Source organism: Taudactylus pleione, unplaced genomic scaffold (assembly GCF_031769625.1).
Source record: "Taudactylus pleione unplaced genomic scaffold, aTauple2 ptg000579l, whole genome shotgun sequence".
Taxonomy (NCBI): domain Eukaryota; kingdom Metazoa; phylum Chordata; class Amphibia; order Anura; family Myobatrachidae; genus Taudactylus; species Taudactylus pleione.
Genome location: NW_028284981.1, coordinates 2,478,038 through 2,501,479, shown reverse-complemented (window position 1 = coordinate 2,501,479; position 23,442 = coordinate 2,478,038). Strand labels below are relative to the sequence as shown.

Below are 23,442 nucleotides of genomic sequence, written 5' to 3'. Positions count from 1 at the left end.
CATCGACCCGCTTGCGAGCAGCCTGCGCTCGCGAGCGGGTCTGAATTAGGCCCTCAGTTCACTTTTCTAGTACAGAGAGAGCATGCCCACAGCCTGGAATAAATTAAGGGCATGGTCATGCAACTTATGTACCCCATGTAAGAGAGCCTTGCTAGGAACAATGGGGTTTTGGAGTCAACAACCATCTACAACCTGTCGCCAAGTGTTCCAGCCCAGGAGACGACAGCAAATTAGTCAATTTGTTTGGCAATTCATAAATATAAATTCTGGTTATGATTGTAAATCATATAATGTTTTTAAGAGTAGAAAACAATACATTAAATTCCCTTCTAGACAATTTAAAATAAAACACAAAATAAACTATATGAAAATGTTCACCCCCCGGTAGTCCAATAAGAGTGTTCTGTATAAAATGTTTTGGAAACCACGTCAGCAGAAGGGTTTAAAAGACGGCATCTTTCCTTCTCCACATGACTGCACGAAGGACGGAAAACGTGGCCTAAAAGGAGATATTGTGACCTATGCCCTTCCAAGCCTCTCTTTTTTCGTTCCCATATTTAAGCCCCATGGTAGGTGACTGCTTGTCGCCTAAGGTTACTGTTCATCCTATGACTCGAGATCACAATTCATCTCGTGACGTGGCGCGCAGCCCAACAGGTACATTCCTCCGCGTGTCTTTGAGGGTCTTCTGTGATCCACTCCAATCTGTCCGTACGTTGTCGTCATCCCAGAGGGTGGACGTCTCGGTGTCACTGAGCCAGCTGGGCTCCCCGGTATAATGTGTGGGGTAAACCATAAGCGGGTGCACAGAGAACACCCTCAGGTTCCGATTGGCAAAATGGCTTTTGTACTCCTCACTGCGAAACAAAACAGAACACAGCAGTAAGAAATGAAGGTCACGGGGCGAATGAGTAAATCCAAGATACAGATATATCCTCATACAATGTCGCGACAAACAGCCCCTCTCGTTGCAACAGGTCCTGGGCGACTCGCTGCTCCGAGCGTCTTTTCTGTGCAAAATGTTTGTCTTATTCGCATAATGAACACAACTAGAATATATGCGCGACTGAGTCTTAATCTGCGTAAAAAGGGCTGAGATGCGAGCGGTCGCGGCTTTTCCTCATGCCCAGTTGAAATGCGCTTCATCTGCGACCTTATACGTGTGTGAAACCAATTCCTGTGCGCAGCCTAGCGTCTCTGGTACACGGAGTTCTATTTCGCTACTCGTTTCGAAGCGTCTCAGTAGCGCCGTATGGCACAAAGACACTCAGTGAGGATACATCTGTACAGTAAATTTATAAAATGACTAAAATAAAAGAAAAAGTTAAACTGTAATCTCAGGACGGAGAGTGACAATCTCCAAGGCACCTACTTTGGGTGTGTGTCTGCCATAATGGGTAGGAACTCGTCTACAGGAAGCATCTTGCAGAGGGGGTCAGCATTCAGCAGCTTCTGGGCCCCCTTGAAGGAGATCATGTAACAAAGGGTCCAATAGGAGTAGCGGGCTTCCACCAGGTTCCGCACATTCTCCACCGGCCTCTCAGGGTCTGTAGTCACCTGTTTCCTCCCAATGTAACTGTAAGATGAAGACTGGTCAGCTAGTTACTTATAAATAAGTTAATAACAACATTAGAGAAAGTAGATTGCTCTACACCTTTGTAGTAAGTGGCCCCTTACATCAAGTCCCAGTCCAGCTGGGCAGTGCGGATGTCATCCAGGAGTCGGATCATCTTTCGCTTGAAAAATGACTCAAACCGTACGTCGTCTTCAAACACCAGGGTCACATCCAGCTGGCGATCTACAATCTAAGCAGGAACATAGAGTTTGTCACTAGGAGGTAACAGAATAGGAGTACGAGCAGGAAGTAGTGTCACACTGCTGGGTGCTACTAAGATTACTGTATAGACCTTGGAGTTCGTATGTTGAGGTACTGCTGTGTGGACATACAGGTCCCCAAGGTGAGCTCATGCATCGCTGAACACAACCAAATCCCATTTGTACAAACCTTTGATTGGATAAAGTTTCCCACCAAGGTTACTTCTTGGGACAGACACACGAAATTAGCAGTCGTCTCATTTTAAAGTTGTCCACTACTGGACACTTCCCACTCTTACACTGCACTCAGGCCCTGATTCAGAGCCGGACGCTCTAACAGAGCGCTCGCTCTGAATCAGGGCCGTCCCTCCTCCTTTTTGGAGCGGCCTTCTGGCTCCACAGCTATAGCGAGCGGCCAAAATAATGGTCGCGATGGTCAAGACCATCGCGACCATCGGGCTTGCGACGAGACCCTTGCGGTAGGGTCTCAATGCCGTTAGCCCTGGAGTGCTTTTGGCTCTCAGAGCCAAAAGCACTCCCACTGACATCACTAGTGATGTCAGTGGGGCCGGCCCCAGATGGTAGGCGTTCCCATGGGAGCGCCTCCGTCTGGGCAGCCACGCCCACGGCACGCCCACCAAAGGGGGCGTGCTGTCAATCACCATCGACAGCACGCCCCCTTTGGTGCGAGACCCATAACGACGGCTTGGCCGTCGTTATTCGGGTCTCGCGCATGCGCACGATGGAGCCGCCTCTGTCGTGCGCATGCGCACTTGGGCAACACCGACCCACTTGAGAGCGCTCACCGCTTGCGAGCAGGTCTGAATCAGGCCCTCAGTGTGGTGGTCCTTCTCTGGAAAAACCACGTTACCTGGTAGACCCAACCATTGGGCTCGATTCAATTGAACGCAAATTAAATAGCGCCGGAAGGGATCTCCCGGGGGATGCAGTCGGGATGTCGACGGTCTAAATGCTGACCATCGGCATCCCGACTTTCTAATCCCGGCAAGTGTCTAATGAACTGCCTGTCATTAGACCTATGCCGGGAGCCCGACACCTGGCTTATCGATTGAAGGTAATCCGGGCGCGGATAGCCGCCGGGGGGAGGGTTAGGTTAGGGGCTCCCGGGGGACACTTAGGGTTAGGCACCCCCCCAGGAGGTTAGTGTTAGGCTAGGGAAGGGGAGGTTAGGGTTAGGCACCCCTGGGGGAGGTTAGGCACCCCCCCGGGAGACTTGCGGTTAGGCTGCGGGGAAGGGGGGGGGTTAGGTTTAGGCACTTAGAGGAGGGTGGGGGGGAGGTTAGGCTAGTAAATAGAAAAAATACTTACCTGTCGGGATGCAGCCGGTGGTAAATCATACTGATCCCGCTCCCGGAGCTATTTAATTCTATGCGCCGTTAGGTCGGAGAATGCTCGTTCTCACGCCCCTCGTGCCTTAAATAGGGTGTTTAGTCGCGAGAACGGGCATTCTCCGACTAAACTTCCTGGCGTGATGCAGTTTCTTCCACGCTAAGGGCAGAAAACAGCATCGCGCCTGTACTTTCGTCGGATTTGTGCTCGCACCCCTGGAGGGGTAAGAGAAGAAATCCTTAACAGCACGCAGAATTGAATAGCTCCAGGAGCTTCCTCCCGGCATTATTTAAATTGCGTTCAATTGAATCGAGCCCTTTGACTACTCACACAGGTTGCATGGGTATATGCGACAACTGCTTGGATGACTCTACGGTCTGGTGCTTTAGTACTGGGTTCTTGGAGACTAAACTAAAAGGTGCCCACACACAGAGATATTTTACACTATCTGGCCGATTCCGATGCATTGGAACGACAGATCATGTAAAATATGGCCAAATCGTGAGTTCCCACTAACGATCATGATGCGATGCGCGGCCCCATCTGGACGTATACATCGCATCGTCAGATCTGCCGTGCTGTAGGGCAGATCTGCCAATCTGGGACACAAATGCCCTGGAAAAAGTCTGAATGCACGATAGATCGTTTGAAGATTGGACACTGCAAACACCAAATCATGTGCAGAGCTGCCGAGGCGAGTTTTCAAGGGAAATCGTGCACGATGTCGGATCGTGAGCACATCGCTATGTGTGTGGGCACTTTAAGGGTGATATCCTTTCCATGTTGTGAAATGTAGGGATTGAAAACAGGTAACAGTGGAGGTCATCGTGGGTGGGTGCATCAGAACGGTGGTAGCACTGAGGGGCTTAATGGACAATATAAACAACACATTTAGGCCCTGATTCAGACCCACTCGTGAGCGGCTGTCCACTCGCAAGTGGGACGATGTTCTGCACTGAACATGCGCCTCCGTCGTGGAGGGAGCTCCGTCGTGCGCATGCGCCAGACGTGACGAGCGAAGGAAAGTCCTTCGCTCGTTGTGTCTGATCAAAGGGGGCGTGCTGTCGATGTTGACTGACAGCACGCCCCCTTTGGTAGGCGTGCCGGGGGCGTGCCTCCCTGACGGGGGCGTTCCCACAGGAACGCCTCCCGTCAGAAGCCGGCCCACTGACATCACTAGTGATGTCAGTGGGAGTGATTTTGGCTCTGATAGAGCCAAAATCACTCCGGAGCTTGCGGTTGAAAACCTCAACCGCAGGCTCCGGCTCGCAGTTTCGATGGTCGCGATGGTCAAGACCATAGCGGCCATCAAACTGCACGCTCGTATAGGCTGTGGGTGGTGACCCACAGCTATACGAGCGTCCAGGAGGACGCTCCATTTTTATGGAGGCCGGCCCTCATTCAGAGCGTGCGCTCTGCTCAGAGCGTACGGCTCTGAATGAGGGCCTTAGTGTCTGAAGTTGTCTGCAGCAGCGGAAGCCAGATTTATGCTAATGCAAGTATCAGTTCAACTAATGCAGGGGATCGTGCGTGTGCAAGCGGAAATCCGTGGCACCCATTGATTTTACACCAGCATCATTAATATCAGCACTTGCACCAGGATGGGTGCAAGAAATCAGTCAGATACAAGCGCCCCGTCCCCGTGCGCACAACTCACAGAGATTTAGATACACGCCCACAAGGGTGGTTGCGTGCGATTGCATAGTCCCCGCTCACTTCATGCCCCGAATCGGCCTATTTCACGGAACGACAAATGCAACCAAGTTCTGTCTAACTCAGAAAAAGATGGACATATGCAAGATGCGTAAACTCACTTCTGCGCATGCGCTATATGCAAAAACTCGCCACTTGCATCCGTGAACACAGATCAGGACGACTCATAATCAGCCCGTTAATATATTTAGCGTAGATGGCTGCGGTTTGCTTAGCTCTTTAGAACGTTGTATACATCAAAATTCTATGCTTATTTTATTGTGCCAGCTACTAATTTGTGAGATAAGAAAGCAATGCCCAATACAGTACCTCTTTCCAGATTTTATAATGGCTCAGGAAGCAGCCCACCTCCCCTTTAGTGAGGGTCCGGCCAGAGAATGGGTCATAGAATCCCGTCAGCAGATTCACACCCAGACGCTTGATGTCGCTGCTGTTCAGAGCACTGGAGGAAATGAGGACAGGACAAGTTAGATGCTGCATGGTGAGATGCATCGGTCAGTCAATGACAATTTACAGGTATAGGGTCTGATTCAGCAAGGATCGCCGAATAATATGCGCATGCAGCTGCGAATCCTACCGGAACGCAACTGCGAATGTATGCTAATGCCTGCCACATCGCAGCGGGCATAGAGACGCCCACAGCTGCTTTACCACTTCCCCACTATGTCGCACTCCGGCGTATACATCGGTACCATCGACGGACATCGGGCCATCGCGCACATTTACAGCGGGTCTGACCAGCGGCAGACGCTGAATCTCGTCGCACGCAGTGAGTACTTAAGGGTCGGAGGCAATCGCAGTGGCTAATTTATGCACGCCCATGAAACGGCGTTCAAATGGTCAAGACACACCTGTATATTTATGACCACTCCCCCAACGCTCACACAGCCTGTCACTCACTCTCCGATAGCTTCCTCTGTGCGTCCGTAAACGCAGTGCGATCAGAGGGCCTGATTCAGAGATGGACGCTAAAGCCATTTTCATTCAGATTGAGCAATTGTTTGCAATTATGCACATGCATAAACCGCACTGCACGTGCGCAGCGATCGTATTGAGATTACGAACGCACAAAGGATCCCATCACAAAGTGACTGACAGGTGGTCAGCGTCTGGTGGTGGTAACGGGGAGCCTGTCCGTTTAAACGCCGTTACATGGGCGTGCATAAATTAGCCACTGCGCATGCGCAGCACTGCGTGTCAGAAGAGCTGCAGAGTCTGCAGCTGGTCAGACCAGCCGCAAGGGCAAGATGGCCACTCGATGTGCGAAGATGTTACAGATATTTACGCTGGTAAGCGACGACGCACGCAGGAGAGAAGGCAGCCGTGGGGGTCCCTATGCTCGGGTGATCTTTTGAACTATTAGCATATTTTCGCAGCTGCGTTGCGTACAAAATGGCAGCTGCGAGCGCATTAGCGCCCCCATCTCTGAATCAGGCCACAGTTTAAAAGGACAATGCTTTTAATAGCAAAAGATGTCCAGCCCTGGGAAGGCTATGGAGGAACACATACAGGCAAAGTACTGATGTGTCCTCATACATCATTGCTGCAGTCTTCCAAACACCCCCCCTCGGCGCGCCAGGTCCTGTGTTATTCTGCTCGCACCGATCGTCTTTTTTTTGCTTCTATTTCGCCCAAAAATGTGTCTTGGTCGCAATACCACTGCTGATGTGCGACACTAGTATATCTGTGTGTGACGGAGTCTGAGGGGGTCATTCAGACCCGGTCGTTAGCGCCGATGCGCTCGGACCGGGTCGATGTCCCCCCACAGAGCATGCGCACGACGGCGCCGGCGTGCGCATGCGTGAGACCCGCTACGATCTCGATCCAAAGGGGGCGAGCTGTCGATGTTGATTGACAGCTCGCCCCGTTTGGAAGGCGGGCCGGGGGGGTGGCAGCCCAAACGGAGGCGTTCCCATGGGAACGCCTGCCGTTTGGGGGAGGCCCCACTGACATCACTAGTGATGTCAGTGGAGAGCTTCCGGCTCTGACAGAGCCAGAAGCTCTCCGGGGCTTACGACAAGTGAGACCCTACCCTAGGGTCTCGTCGTAAGCCCCGATGGTCGTGAGCGGCCTACAGCCTAACGACCGCAACAGAGGCGGGTGGTCACCGCCCACCGCTTGCATCCTCCGACCGCCTCTGAATGAGGCCCTGAATCTTTATATGAAGTGCTACACTGCAGCAGCCAAGGTTTATTTCCACGTCAAGCTGCATTATGCTTCGTATACAGACTGAGGGGTCTAGTTACTAAGCAGTGTTAGGAGACAGAGTGAAAAGTGATAAGTCTGTGATAAGGTGCCAGCCAATCAGCTCCCAACTGTCATTTTGCAAACACAGCCTGTGAGATGGCAGTTGGGAGCTGATTGGCTGGCACCTTATCACAGACTTATCACTTTTCACTCTGTCTCCTAACACTGCTTAGTAACTAGACCCCTAAGTCGCACATAGATATACAAGTGTCCCAATCAGCAGTCTCCTGGCGCATCCTAGTCGCCTCACTTTACGACTAAGGGCCTGATTCAGCTTGGATCGCAGTTGCTAATACGCACGCAATCAGCCGACTGTTGCGTACTGGGCATGCGTATGCATCGCAGTCCGCAAACTTGTTCTGGCCACCGCGATCGCAGTGACCGTGCAGGACCATCTCAGAGCGATTGGCAGGAAGTGCCATTTGTGGGTGGTGACGGGGGTGGTTGGAGAAACGCAGGCGTGCCAGTGCATTTGAACGCCGTTGCAGGAGCTTACATAAATTAGCCACTGCGATGCCCTACGCACCCTGAGGACACATAGCTAGTTTTCTGAGTAAGTTCAGTGCTTGTGCAAGTGTGCGTCAGGCTGCGATGGTTTTGCAGTCATTACGGATGTGTGTAAGGTAAAGTGGGCGTCCTTATGTTGTGCTGCGGCGGCATAGCGATCGCAATGGATTAGCATACTATCGCAGTTGAACTGCGTGCGTAATCGCAGTTGCGATCGGTAGTGAATCTGGCCCTTAGACACGTTTCTGGGTGAAAAGATGCTCGGCGCTAGCAGATACGCACGGAACCTGGCAGCTCACATGGCGTATTGAGGCTAGATCAGGGGTCTTCAACCTTGGCCCTCCAGCTGCTGTGGAACTACACATCCCAGCTTGCACTGCCACCTTTTTGATATAACAGCATGCTAAAGCTAAGGCAGTGCATGCTGGGATGTGTAGTTCCACAGCAGCTGGAGGGCCAAGGTTGAAGACCCCTGGGCTAGATGTATGAGGACACGTCTGCAGAAGTAAAGAGCAGGATACGCTCTAATGTTCCAATCACCAATGTTTTAAAAAGCCTCAGGACCAATGTGTGCACTTTATCCATTATCCATCCAGCGTAATAGAAGCGTAATGAAACACAAGACAGATCATAACAACCCAAGGGCCTGCACCCAGTGTAGCGGATACTGAGCATCATAAAATAATTATTGTTATTAGGCTGGTTACCTTCCATCCACAGCGTCCAGCACATGGAACGATATCTCCTGTTCATACAGAGAGCGGAACATCCTCTCGCGTTTCTCAGGGCGACGCAGCAGATTAATCAGAAATATCTAAGATAGACAGAGGCGCTGGTGTGACTGGACAGACTCAGTGGGCAAGAATGGGGCCACCATGAAATGGGACTATTACAGTGTTACCATGAAACCAAAGACAGTGGGCCTGATTCAGACCTGCTCGCAAGCGGGTCGATGGTGGCCCAGTGCGCTTATGCACGACGGAGCCGGCTCCGTCGTGCGCATGCGCGAGACCCGGATAGCGACGGGCAAACCGTCGCTCCGGGTCTCGTACCAAAGGGGGCGTGCTGTCGATGTTGAGTGACAGCATGCCCCCTTTGGTGGGCGGGCCGGGGGCGTGGCTGCCCAGACGGAGACGTTCCCATGGGAACGCCTACCGTCCGGTGCCGGCCCCACTGACACAAGTGATGTCAGTGGGAGAGCTTTCGGATCTGTTAGAGCCGAAAGCTCTCTGGGGCTTGCGGCAACGAGACCCTACCACAAGGGTCTCGTCGCAAGCCCGATGGTGTTGACCATCGTGACCATGAACATGGCCGCTCGCTATAGCTGTGGGTGGTCACCCACAGCTATGCGAGCAGCCAGGAGGCCATTCGAAAAAACCAGAAGGCCGGCCCTGATTCAGAGCGAGCGCTCTGTCAGAGCGTCCGGCTCTGAATCAGGCCCAGTATTCCTTACAATTACATACCATAGTAGGTACGTTGTCATAAGAGAGAGAGAGGAAACAGCCACAGTAATTAGTGAGAGTTATTATATAGGAAACCAACTGTTAGTGAACTGGCATGGCAGTGTGGAAGCATCCCGGGCAATCTAGCTCAGTGACGGCAAAATGGAGGAAGGTCGCCCAACCCTGATGTACATGGGAAATACAAGAACACTACAAAATGCAATCTGTACAGTTTAGAATAGTAACAAGTTACCTCATCAAACCCCATCTGGTCTGGAAGCTCCTGCAGAGGGGACACATACTGAGAAGAAATGAAGGGAAAGCCGTCCACTGCAAGATATAAGAGAGTGCCACATAAACAGACCGGCCTCTCTGAATGCTTTTTGCCTCACACTTTTCTTAAAAGATGCACAACCACTTAGGAGAAGGTGCCAGTTCAGTGGTGCCTCCCCTCCAGGCCTGTAAAATACATATCTGCCAACGTGTCCAGGTCTGGCTGTGTCGCAATTGCATGAACATTCTCACCCATTGCTTCCAGTATAAGGTGCACAAAATTCAGCCTGTCGTCCTCCAGGCTCTGCTGCGGCTGTGCCGGAACATTTATATAACCATAGCGCTCACTGTTACACACGAAAGCCTGTACTCCTGCAAGAAAAGCAGACTGATAACTACAACTAATGAGTGGACACCAGATCTGGATCAAGAGGGGAAATGAACTAGGGTAGTGCAGGCTCGGATTAGTTTGGATTTTCATGCCAAGTTTGAATTTTTTCCCGCCAAAAATCGGGTATCAGAAAGAGGCAAAACGTCATCTTTCATGGGTAAACATCATCATACCTGGACAAAAGTCCATGAAAGATGACGTTTTGCCCCTGAGACCCGATTTTTGGCGGGAAAATCCGAACTAATCCGAGCCTGCACATCCCTAAAATGAACCCCAGAAATATTGATCCTCTCCCCTCCCTATGTGTACCTGATGCCAAGCAGGAGTAAGCGAAGACAATGACATCGTCAAAGGTCCAGGAGTAATTAGGATGAGGGGGGTAAAAAGCCAGTTTGTGGCTCTCTTCCTTCCGCAGGTCAAGGAGAAAGGTGGAGTGGACCATGGGTACTGCAAAGCAGCCAGTGCGCTGTCGGTTCTTTGTGGGGTAATAGTCAGGTGTCCGGCGGTAAAAGCCCTGCAAACAAGAATGTACAATTACACTTTAGCTTAGTATTAACGAGATCTCCAATTCTAAGAATCATCATGTTATATTGAGCCCCTTCATAAGATGCAAATGCTACCCTTGCTATTTAAAGCCTTGAACTTGAGGTGAACGAAGTGACCAGGGACGTTTCTAGAGAGGAGGCGGCCCATGTGCATTCTCCGTCACGGGCCCCCTCCTCTGCGTCCGGCAGCACACTGAGCAGTGCGTTGCCAGCCCCGCACTAATAGACTCTGGGCACTAGAGTGTGCCCAGAGTCTATAGCGCATGTGCAGGTCACCGGGAAAATGGCTGTGGCGGACATTTTCCCTGTACTGCTCATGCGCAAACTACAGAAGAATGGCCGCGGCGGCCATTTTCCACACCTGCGCCAACGTGGTACTCCGGAGAGGTAAGTATAATATGGGTGCAGGGTGTGCGGTGCGGGCCCCCCCTGGACCCAGGGGCTTGTGTGCCCCCACACCCTGCACCCATTATAAAAAAGCCCCTGGAAGTGGCGAGGTTTGTGTAGTTGAGCGATTATTTGCTACTGCCCTTGCAGAAAAACTCCTGAAAACCCCAAAGCCGCCTGCGTCACCCTGAGCGTATATGCTCCATACGTTGTTCCGTATGGAATGACAGGCATTAGAGCTGGTGGCGCAAGACCATGGGCGTTCGTGGAAGTTGTCCTGAACTGCGCAAAAAAGGCCATCTCATGGGCATGTGATGGGAGTGTCACCAGTGTGTCAGAGAACACGTCTGTGTTCTCAAACGCTAATCCACAACCACAAAATGCCATGTTTAGAGGATTTTCAGAAGGAGATACTGCGCCAGCGATAGTCTCTCCAAAGCTTAGTACATCTACCCCATAAAGAGAGACTGTCTCCAGGTTCCACATCAGTCTTTTAGTTGTGTACTACATTTGGGGAGATGTATTAAACCATCTAAAAGGGACAAGTGGAAACAGCAACCAATCAGATTCTGGATGTCAATGATCTAACACAATCTATAAAATGAAAGCTAGAAACTGATAGGTTGCTATGGGCAACTTCTAGACATGTCTTCACTGGAAGGTTTGATACAAAACAGGGTCCCTCCGTGCCGTCTATACCCAGTATTGGTCGGCAGGAGGTGTTTTTAGTCACCATGAAGACAGCTGTTTTTCCAGCCCTGAATTACAACCTTCTGTTCTACCCTCCCCACCTAACACTAGTCCGGTCACTGGACACTCACCTGGGGGGTTATTTCACACCAAAAGTTTGAGAATCCTGTCTGCGAGTCCAACATGGGCGCTACCAAGGTCTTATTCTCTGCCATCAGCAACTGCACTGTATCGTCGCTGGTCAGGACGTTATCTGCATCCGTGTACTGTAGGACATCAAAGTCGTTGAACAGAACAGAAATATTGGCGAAATGTGTTTAAAAAGGCTTATTACTCCAGCTCAGGCATTGTGCCAACTCACTCTTCCTCCCCATGGCGTTTATCGCCCTCTCCCTCCCTTTGAAGTACTTTGTCTGTACACCCCCCTCAAATGGGGAATAAGCTCTCAGACACTTCATCAGAGGGTCATCGTAGGAATGTGAATGGGAGCTGGACTTGGACCCATCTGCAGGCGATGACTAGTGGCAGGTAGTTAGTGGAAGGACTTGCCTGCACCACCATCTCCACTGTAATCAAGGAGATGTCCTATATACTCTATTACCGCTGGTGTATATTCTCCCTGTGCTTGCGTGGGTTTCCTCCGGGTACTCCGGTTTCCTCCCACACTCCAAAAATATACTGGTAGGTTAATTGGCTCCGAACACAAATTAACCCTAGTGTGTATGTGTGTGCGCATGTGATAGGGATCATAGAGTGTAAGCTCTACTGGGGCAGGGACTGATGTGAATGGTAAGATATTCTCTGTAAAGCGCTGCGGAATATGTGTGCGCTATATAAATAACTGGTAATAAATAAATAGTACACACCAGACAAATTAGGCCAAATGTTCCCCTTATCCATTAAGCTGGAGGAACTGTGGCCAGAGGGGGACCTTCCACCACATATGGTGGACTTGCTCGTTCTCTGGAATAATATCCACAGGCTTCTCAATCCTATGTTGCAGGTCCCCATTACTAAAGACACGTGAACTTTCTTCTCTCATATCCCCCATCAACATCTGTCCAAACACTCCATAAAATGGAGTTCACATGTTCCCCCAGCAGCCAAGCAGCCAAGCCCACTGTTGGATAACACGTGGATCCCACACCCCTCTCAGAAGTTAATATCTGCCTCTGGCATGTTGCATGCATGGAACAAATCACTTATTACATCCATGACAGACCCGCCCTCGTTTCCCAAGTCAGTGCCCCCTGGGTCTTTCAGGAGGCTCTGAATCGAGTAACAAAACAAGAAAAAGGATATATTAATAATACATAGCTTTTCAGGAGGGGCTGAGCTGACCTCTCTGTAATTATATTCCTCCTGTAGCACCTAACATATCCCTCTTTCTTTTTTAGTTTCGCTATGCGAGTTGTGATCCATCCTCGTTCCTCTTACACCCCCTATTGTTTGTTTGTTTGGTTACATTATTTGCCCCTGCCCACAAAACTAAAAACAGTCCTTGTATATTGTATGTACTCCCTACTGATCTTGCACTGTTTGATTAAAACAGAAGGAAACTATATAAATAAATAAGATAAATAAAAATAAAATAAAAGGGAAAGCAGATACAGAGAGAAAGGAAACAGATAAAAAAAAATCAGGGCGACGCAGAAGAAAGAGGGCGGGTCAGATACAAGCAGCCAAGAGACGGGGGAGAAAATAAAATAATTCATATGCTGCAGGTGTACAGTGGCACTGGGGCAGGTTTGCCTGATTTCTGTGCCACAATCCAAAAACATACTGGTGGGATAATGGGCGTCTGACAGAAAAAGAGCCCCAGTGTGTGTGTCCATGTGATAGGGATTTTAGACTGTAAACTCCACTAAATAAATGAGGTTCAGCCTAGACAGCCATGTTGTATCCTGTGCACACCTATTTTATTCCCAAGTAATACCCCAATAGTTATGTATAGTCTCCTATCACACTCATCTATACATCTGTAATGTACAGCACAGTTAAGGCGCATACACACGTAAAGATTTTTTGAACGATTTGTCGATAACGACGTTGCTATCGTTAAATCGGTCAAAAAATGTGTTCAGTTTATGAGTTATAATGATGAACGATAATCACAAATGCACGCTTCCGTTTGTAGTTATCGTTCATCGTCCATTTCAGACTGTCCAACAAGACGATTTTCATTAAAGGGAAGGAACATTATTCGTTCAAAAAATCGTTCATTACACTTCAAAAAAATCGTTCACTTTTTCATGGGAAAATCTGACAGAAAATCGTTGGTTACAAAATCGTTACGTGTGTATGCACCTTTACTTCCTTTAGCCCTCAGAGGTGCATAGCGCACTGGTGCCCTATTATTAACACAGCATCATGTTCTCGACAAAACCACAACGTTACCAGGATATAGTCGGCCTTGTTCTCCCTGGCATAGTCCAACGCCTCCTGTCTTAGCTTCATGACGTGCTCATAGCGCTCCTTGGGCCACTGTTTTGGGCCAATCTCCTCGGCATACCACCTGTGAATCCATGAAGTAAAAGAATAATTAGACACCGTCTATACACATTGGCTCTGATGAAGAGTAGTACGCTATTCCAATGAGATGAGCTTTTATCAGTAAATAGCACATGCGTCTAAGTCGAACAGCGCATGCTTCAAGGTACATTACTGGAGTCGCTTGCAGCGACTTTTCATTGCAGAGTGATTGACAGTCAGGGAGCGTTTGGGGAAGCTAACGAAAAAAAACGCAGGCGTTTCACGATCGTTTCAGGGTGTCACATCCTGCGTCTGCGATCCCGTATGCCAGAAATATGGCTCCGGCATCTCAATAACCGCGGCCATTTTGCAAGGCCATAGACTCACTCTGGACTGCGATAATCTAATTATCTGGGACCGATGCTGCACCTTTGCAAGCAGATTCTGCAACATTTTACGCAGGTGCTTGGATTTACAAAATCGCAGGTGCACTGCTCGCAGTACTACATTAGCATTAGCGTACTATTCTGAATCAGGACTATTGTCGCTAACTCTATCATTACAAAATAAGCAAATCCTAACCATCAGCTAAATTTGTGCGTCGACTTAAGTGGTCGTTTCCTAGAAGATATATACAGAGATAAGAAGAACTGTGGGCCTGATTCAGACCCGCTCGCGAGCGTTTAGCGCTCGCAAGCGGGTCGATGGTGCCCTAGTGCGCATGCGCACAACGGAGGCTGCTCCGTTGTGCACATGCGCGAGACCCGGCTAGCGACGGGGAAGCCATCGCTCCGGGTCTTGCACCAAAGGGGGCCTGCTGGCGATGTTGATTGACAGCACGCCCCCTTTGGTGGGCGTGCCGGGGGCGTGGCTGCCAGACGGAGGTGTTCCCATGGGAACGCCTACCGTCTGGGTCCGGCCCCACTGACATCACTAGTGATGTCAGTGGGAGTGATTTTGGCTCTGATAGAGCCAAAATCACTCCAGGGCTTGCGGTCACCGAGACCCTACCGCAGGGTCTCGTCGCAAGCCCGATGGTCGCGATGGTCTTGACCATCGCGACCAACTTCTTGGCCGCTCGCATATGCTGTGGGTGGTTACCCACAGCTATGCGAGCGGCCAGGAAGCCGCTTCAAGTTTAGGTAGGAGGGCCCTGATTCAGAGCGAGCGCTCTTGTCAGAGCTTCCGGCTCTGAATCAGGCCCTGTGTCCGTTATACAGTGAAACATTGCTCAGTTGTAGTTTTGAGTGTGACCTAAAGCCAATTTAAATAAATAATATTAGTCCATTACTCCATAGCTAAATATACTTCTACACAACAAAATATAGATAGAGAGTTTGGCCTTTAATTTCGAAACAGGCTGTATTTATTAACAATGGAGTATTATTTATATAGCGCACACATATTATACAGCACTTCTGATTTCCAATTATGCTTTTATATGGGCTAGGCCAGTGTTTCCCAAACCCAGTCACAATCCAGACATTAGGGATATCCCTGATTCAGCTCAGGTGGGTAAATCAAATTGACTCAGGTAATAATGAAGTCACCTGTGCTCATGCATGGATAAGAAAAATAATCCTGGCGTCAAACTGCAGTAGCTGTCCCAATAGGCTAGATGCAAATAGCCGCTGTACACCTGCTGAGAGAACTGGCACTTCTCTCACAGAAAATACAGACAAAAAGATAGTGTGTGACGCTCCACGGGTCGGGTAAGAGATGCCGGCGGTCAGGGTTAGGATACCGACACCTGTCGATCAGTATTTTAACCCTCACCCTACCCCTAACCCTCTATCCCCGCTGCCTAAACCTAACCTCCCCCTACCATTGCCTAATCCTAACCTCCTCCTTCCCGCACCCAAAACCTAACCCTTCCCCCTTAGTGCCTAACCCTAACCCTCCAGCTAGTGCCTAACCCCAACGATACCCCCCCTAAACCCGCTATTTACCTTCTGGATACCAACGCCGGGATTATGACAGGTGTCAATATTATGACCACATCTCGCGCTGCACACTTCAGCCAAAATACCAATTCAATATCAAAATCATATATTACATTTATTAATAAAGCACATATAAATGTGTATTGAACAATACAATACAACCATAAAATATCAATGACACTCCTGGGAATATATTAAAAACAATGTAAATAAAATCATCACCACAATCTCAGGATAAATATTTGCCTTCTATAACCATATCCAGGGGCGTAGGGAGGGCGGTTCCGAAGGTGTCTGGAGGCGCCACCCACTGTGTACCCGGCAGCTGTCTAAGCTGACAGCCTGCCGGCCAGAGGCGAGCTGGGCCGGTCAGTAGGGTGCCATGTGCCCCCCGGGCTGCAGCGCCATGCGGGCTGTGGGCAGTCTGTGTCTCTGTGACAAACACTCAGCCGGCAGCGCCGGCAGCTGTCTATTTGTTTTAATTAGCAGCCAATGAGAGTCTGTCAGACTGGTGCGCCCAATGCGGGCTGGAGCTCACTCTTCCAGCTCCCGCAGTGGGTAATGGGAGAGACGTCATGACGTCTCTCCCATAATGCAGAGCGGACCGGCTCGGGAGGACGGACGGAGGAGCGGATGGCAGGAGCGGGGATTCAGGTAAGTGTCTACTGGGGGCATTACATGGGAGGGACCACTACTGGGGACACTACAAGGGGTGGACTACTACTGGGGACACTACAAGGGGTGGACTACTACTGGGAGCACTACTTGGGGGGGACTACTACTGGGAGCACTACAAGGGGGGGACCACTACTGGGGGCACTACAAGGGGGGGACCACTACTGGGGTCACTACAATTGGGGGGGGGGGACTACTATTAGGGGCTCTACAAGGGGGGGACTACTACTAGGGGCACTGCTTGGGGTGGGACTACTATCAATCAATCACCTACTACCATCAATCACCCCCTGTCACCACCCACAAACGGCAAGTCCTGTCACTCATGCTTGCGGAGCGTCTGTGTACTAGCTGCGAACGCTTCCCGATCGCAGCGACTGGTTCGTGCACGCGTACTGCGTCTTGTAAGCGTGCGCAGACTGCAAACATCGGCAGGCTGTGTGTGAACGCAGCCTTGTGACGGGGTCTGTATCAGGCCCTGAATGCGGTCCCGCACTACACAGTAACAAACATCGTCGCCAGCTAGTACACTCGTACTACCCGGTGGCTGTGTGTTTGTTTTGGCAGCCAATGAGAGTCAGGCAGACTCTCATTGACTGATGTGCTGCGCCCACTGCCGGAGCCGGGCTGGAGCTCATGAGCTCCACCTTCCGGCTCCCATAGTGGGACAGTGGGTGATGGGAGAGACGTCATGACGTCTCTTCCGTAATGCAGAGCGGGTCGGCCTGGGAGGACGGAGGAGCGGACAGCGGCGGGCGCAGGAGCAGGGATTCAGGTAAGTGTTTTTTGGGTTTTTTATTCAAGTGTGTCTTTGTCTGGCGCTGCTGGTTGGAGGACTACTACTGGGGGCACTATATAAGGGCCACTACTGGGGGCACTGAATCGGGGGAACCACTACAGGGGGCACTGCATAGGGGGAGGATTACTACAGGGGCCTGCATAGGGGGGTACTACTACTGGGGGCATTATATATGGGGGAACTACTGGAGGCACTGCATAGGGGGGACTGGGGGGTACTACTACTGAGGGCACTGCATAGGGGGACCACTACTGGGGGCACTATAAAAGGGACACTGCATAGGGGGCACCACTATTGGGGCACTGCATAGGGGGGAACCACTACTGGAAGCACTGTATAAGGGGCACTGCACAGGGCGGACCACAGCTGGGGCACTGTATAAGGGGCACTACTGGGAGTACTGCATATTGGGGACCACTACTGGAGCACTGTATAAGGGGCACTGCATAGGTGGGAACACTACTAGCGGCACTGTATAAGGGGCATTACTGGGAGCACTAAATAAGGGTGCACTACTGAGGGCATTGTATAAGGGGCAGTACTACAGGGGGCACTGCATAAGGGGCACTACTACTGGGAACATTCCCAGAGTGACGAGAATTGTTGTGTGTCATGTTGCCACACCCCCATTTTCCAGTGACCACGCCCCTTGTGGCATGTGCCCACTTTTTCGGCACACACCTACTTGGGGAGGGGGGCTCTGTTTTTTTTACTTGCCCTGGGCTCCAAATACCCTAGTTACGCCACTGATGCTGAGTTTTTTATTTAAATTCTCTTGAATACAACAAAGCTCAGCTGTGCACATTACATACGGTGTCCGCAGGCTAGTTTAGTGCTGTATCCAAAGGCAATGAGAATAACAGCTGTCTGCATAACATAAAGTATCTGGTAAAAAACACAGAAGGTGGCCAGATAAATAAAACAATATGTTTAGTTTAAAGGACGACTTTACATTAAAATGGCTTGAAGGTGAAACATCTCAATATTGTAATGCTGGCAAAAGAACTTTATATCCTGATCATCAATGTGAATGGAGTTATTATTATCCTTTATTTATATGGCGCCACAAGGGGTCTGCGGCACCTTACAAAGTGCATAAAGAGATACAGTGCCAATATAACAAGTTATAAAGTGCAAAAGCCTTATAGAAAGCCAGTGCTTTGTTGGCATTGCATGCAGGCTATAAAACATTGTTTCCCAAACTCAGGGCCTGATTCAGAGCCGGACGCTATTTGCGCTCGCTCGTTCAGAAAAAGGGGCCGTATATTTAAATAGAGCGCTCGCTCTTTGCGGTCTGTTGACGCCTCTATGTCTGAACGAGCGAACGAAACATGCGCTCGCTATTTTTAAAAAAACGCCCCCTGGCCGCTCGCATCCTACGTCATCTCCGCTATTTATTAGATTAATCGAGTACATCGAAAGGCGTCTGAACTGCTCTCAGTGCTTGTGGTAGCATTTTCCTACCGCAATCATGCGAGCAGTTCAGGCTAAAAGACAACCAAGTGACGTGGTCGATGACGCTGCTTTGTTAATTATGCACACCCAGTAAACGCCCGTTTTGACCGTTTGGCACGCCTGCGTTCGGATCTCCACTCCCCGTTTTCAAGCACCTTCCCCTGTTACCACCCACAAACGCCTCATCCTGTCACTCAAATTAGCGGGCATTCGCTATTTTGCAAGCACACGATTTTCGACCGCATTGACTGGTTCGCGCATGCATACTAAAACCCATACGCATGGCAGATGTGCGAACATCGCTCGGAGAGAACGAGCGGCCGCTTACGAGCGGCTCTGAATCAGGCCCTCAGTCCTCAAGGTAGACTTATACCTCTTTTCCACTAAAAACCCGGGTCCGACCTGGTTTTTGGACATGGTTCCAACCCAGGTCAGACGCCATTTACACAGCACCATCGATCTGGTTTATTCCCAGGTCAGCCCCGTTCACACTGAACTCAGGTCTGCCCTGCTAAACCTGTGAGGTCATAAAAAGTGGCAGGTGACTGCTCCACAGCCACCAATCAGCTCATTTAGTCATCATCCAGGTCGGATAACCCGGGTCGCACCGTTTACACTGCATCATTACCCGGGTTCATCCTGGGTCCAACCCTGGTAGCTACCTGGGTTGGATTGCTGGGTCAATTGACCTGGATTATTTTTCAGGGACCCTTTTACACTGAGCTGCGACCCGGGTAGACCCAGCAAAAACCCAGGTTTTTGCTCTGGTGTAAAAGGGGTATAACAGGCCAGGTTTTAATGATATGCATGCTTGAGCACAGATGGTTAAATCAATAAAACAAAGGTACTAATTAAGAGACCTGTGCTCGCGTATGGCTACTCTTAAAACCTGGACTGTTAGTGTGCTTTGAGTACTGTGGTTGGGAACCCCTGCTCTAAGAGAAAGTGCCTCTGAGTTATGTGAGATGACTAATGCTTGTCACTATACATCAGACACAAGAGTCAAGCTGGGCATACACTGTCATATAAAATGTCTGTCAGACCGACAGACAGACATTTTATCTGTCAGTCTGACACCCAGCAAATACTGTGGCCATACACTGGGAGTCATGTCACAGAGTATGGCCAGAATATCTGCGTTCCTCTCCTGCGAAGGAACAGGGGAAGTGCATACACTGTCAGATACATCCGACCAATGATTGAATCAGTCGGATTTGTTGGAAGATTTTTCATGCCTGACTGTCCGATCATTGGCTGATCAGGCCAAAAATTGCATAATGTATGGCCGGCATTACAAATAACCAAATTTACTCCAAAGGATCGGCAAAGGCCAAACAAAACCAAAACTACACTGAATTTCCTATACTCAAAAAAGTTACCATTATCCAGAAATACACTGGTAGCTTATTATAACTGAATATATAGTGAGAGTATTTATTATGGTGGAAGCATTTTTGCTACATGCAGGACTATGCATTGTCTCTGATTCTGGGTACACACTACTAGATATATTGTTCGATCGAACGACGAGCGATATATCGTTAGCGGATCCGCAATTGTGTACACCCGACATGTCTGTGAACGACGTCGTTCACAGACCAATAAGGTTGGCCCTAGAGCACAGCCGAAGCCTGACAGTGTGTACGGACGCCCAGCCAACCGCCCACGCACTGGCTGCAGGTAACGCCGACAATGACGTCATAACAGGGCGTCAAAATTGAAATGGCCGCCCAGCTGTGATGTTTGGCCAGACACATCGAGTGGCCGATTGGTAAGTGTGTATAGCTGGTTGGCCCCTTCATTGGCTAAATGTGTAACCTGCTTAAGCCCAAAATGGCTGACAGGAGAGGACAATATTGTATAGTGAGAGAGAAAACTAGTCCACATAGACTAACAAACTCTTCTCAGAGTACGTGGACTTTTCATATATGCTGCTTTTCATATCGAATCAACTAGTATTGTGGGTTTACTGGCCCTTCAATTTACCCTAAGGCGTATAATTATACATTTCCCGACTGTTGTAAGGAGAGCACAATGTCTGTGGGCTAGATGTGTCTGTTTGACAGACTGGAAATAACTGCATGCACTCAGCGTGCTCATACATGTTAACTTAGAACATACAGGTGGCGAGGACATATATCACCTGGGCCTCTCCTGTGCTCTCCACACCACTGAATGATATGACAGCCGCACGGATTCCAGCCACTTCTGCAGTACATCCAGTGTCCCATCTTCATTGTGGTCAGTGACACACCTGCAGCGACAAAACAACACTGTGAACATAGGCGGGATGAATGCACGACCAGTCATTCATGGTTCAAAGCAATGACATTTTGCAATGGGACGTCACTCACACTGACCAATTTGCTAAAGGACCATAAATCTGTCATCTTGCCTAACACGCTAATAATGTACACATCCCGAGATGGATATTGTGCACATAAGAGATAGACAAAATACCAGACTATAAATATGTAATACTTCAATGTACACTGGGCAGTTGACAGTCACAGCAAGACGTGCTACTTCCATGAACAATAGATGCGGAAAACGCAGGGACGGATCCCGACGCCTTCAACATTCTCACCCCAGTATATTTCTGTGCTCCTTTCCTTCTAAAACGCAAAAGAATAAAAAAAAAAAAAAAGAAATCTCCTAAACTGCTCATCCACAGAATATCTGAGATCTAGCATCCATAATGGAGAAACAACTAATTCACTTTTGCTAAAACAAAATATGTTTTTAGTCAATCCCAGATCTTCCAAATGAAACAATTCCATCTGGCGCGTAGGGCACTGCCCCCAATGTCTCCACTATTGCACATCAATAAGTTAAATCACAGTAGAGAAAAATGTGAATTCCCTACACAGATTGTTGCCCTCCGAAAGCTGCAGCCTAAAGCCGGGTAAGGGGCCTATCCATTAGGCGACATGAAAAACTGAACGACTAGCGTTCAGTCCTTCAGGTCGCCTAGGTGCGGTGCCCGCACTGAACGGCGTTCACTGAACGTCACTCAATGCAGGAGACGACCTCACATCTGAGAACATGCCGAACCTGACGATCGTCGTCAGGTTGATGGGCATGTTCCACAGATAGTCGGCGTCGGCAAGAACCCAGCGTGCACGCACATCGCTGGTCTTTGCCGGCTATCCTTTAGATGACTTTCTGAACGTACCGACCAAAACCTCTTGGTTTTGGTCGCATTGTTCAGAACGTCATCTAATGGAGAGGCCCCTTTACACATTAGACGACCTGTGTACCCAGCCGACGGAAGATGCGACGAGCGTCGTATCGTGCGGTCCGTACACACCACACGATTTGGTGAACGACAGCACGATATATCGTTCCCCCCTGCCGCATCCAAATGCATGGGGTGGTCAGTCACAACCTCAGATTGAGGAGTATGTTCGTCAGATCTGACGATGCGACGGCCGCCGCCGTGGGAACGCGCATACACACTGAACGATTTCTTGTTCTGATCTGTCAGAAAACGACAAATGGGCTAGTGTGTACCAGGCTTAAGAAAGTTGTTGCCTCATTATAAACACAATATTAAAAACACAATCCCCCCCATGATACACAAAATGTGGTACCCCTCTCCCCCACACACCCCACTGTCACACCTTTACCGCTCACCAGATGGAGATCCTCTCCTTGGGGTAGTTCATCCTCTCTAGCGCCCCCAGGCTGTAGGGCAGGGAATGAGCTGCATTGCGAGCAAGGATGGCGATGACCAGGGAAGGGGGTGAGGGAGAAGCGGGAGCAGCGGTCTCTTGTCCGGCTGCCAGCAGCAGCAGGCCCGGTAGTAGAAGCAGCGGCAGCACAGCGGCGTGGGCCATGTATGTGATTGTACACCGGGAGGGACGTGTCAGAGGAGGGGGAGAGATACACAGGAGAGCAGGCGGGGAGGGCTGCTGTGTGTGCCCGGGAGAGGAGGAGGAGAGAATGGGGCTATCGGTGGGAGGGGAAGGGGACTACGTTCTGAAATGGGAAGGTTGCAGGAGGGGTCCATGGTGAAGTTTGCAGAGAGTAGTTTGTGTTCTCCTCCCTGTCCTGACACATGGACTACTGTATGTATGTAATGCAGCAGGGACCCCTCTTACTATGTAATACAGCAGGGACCCCTCATACTATGCAGGGACCCCTCATACTATGCAATGCAGCAGGGACCCCTCTTACTATGTAATGCAGCAGGGGCCCCACATACTATGCAATGCAGCAGGGACCCCTCTTACTATGCAATGCAGCAGGGGCCCCTCATACTATGCAATGCAGCAGGGACCCCTCATACTATGCAATGCAGCAGGGACCCCTCATACGATGTAATGCAGCAGGGACCCCTCATACTATATGCAGTGCAGCAGGGGCCCCTCATACTATGCATGCACACTCCCAGAATGGAATAATATCATTACCATCATGCAGAAGATCTTTGGCAGAAGATAAACTTTCAGGATGACTTCCTGGTTCTCATACCAATAACACTATTAAAGGGAAATTATTTTTTTAAAGAGGAAACCTCTTAACTTTTTCTATGAAGCTGATTGGGGATAACGTTTCTGCTTCCTAAGGGGTTCTTCAGCAGCTGCTGCGCTGCTCTGTTTCATAGACGACCTGTGTAAAGCCAATATATTAGAAAATAATTATGGGGCCCATTCAACTGAGCACAAGATTACACAATGTGCTATACTGGGTATTACAGTACATGAAGCATTGCTTATTTTTGCACGCACCTCGT

General features: G+C 49.7%; 1 protein-coding gene across 1 annotated transcript; it reads right to left on the bottom strand.

Annotated features, from left to right (window-relative positions):
• Nucleotides 1-270: 270 nt before the first annotated feature.
• Nucleotides 271-22,736, bottom strand: CERCAM (cerebral endothelial cell adhesion molecule). The gene is made up of 12 exons (XM_088453360.1): nucleotides 22,341-22,736; nucleotides 20,848-20,958; nucleotides 13,758-13,875; nucleotides 11,492-11,626; nucleotides 10,048-10,252; nucleotides 9,600-9,719; nucleotides 9,328-9,404; nucleotides 8,340-8,446; nucleotides 5,188-5,320; nucleotides 1,678-1,805; nucleotides 1,373-1,576; nucleotides 271-857 (listed from the first exon to the last, which is right to left on the bottom strand). Exons 1-12 carry the CDS (start codon nucleotides 22,541-22,543, stop codon nucleotides 620-622), a joined length of 1,779 nt encoding a protein of 592 aa, XP_088309486.1. The 5' UTR covers nucleotides 22,544-22,736; the 3' UTR covers nucleotides 271-619.
• Between the last annotated feature and the right edge of the window lie 706 nt (nucleotides 22,737-23,442).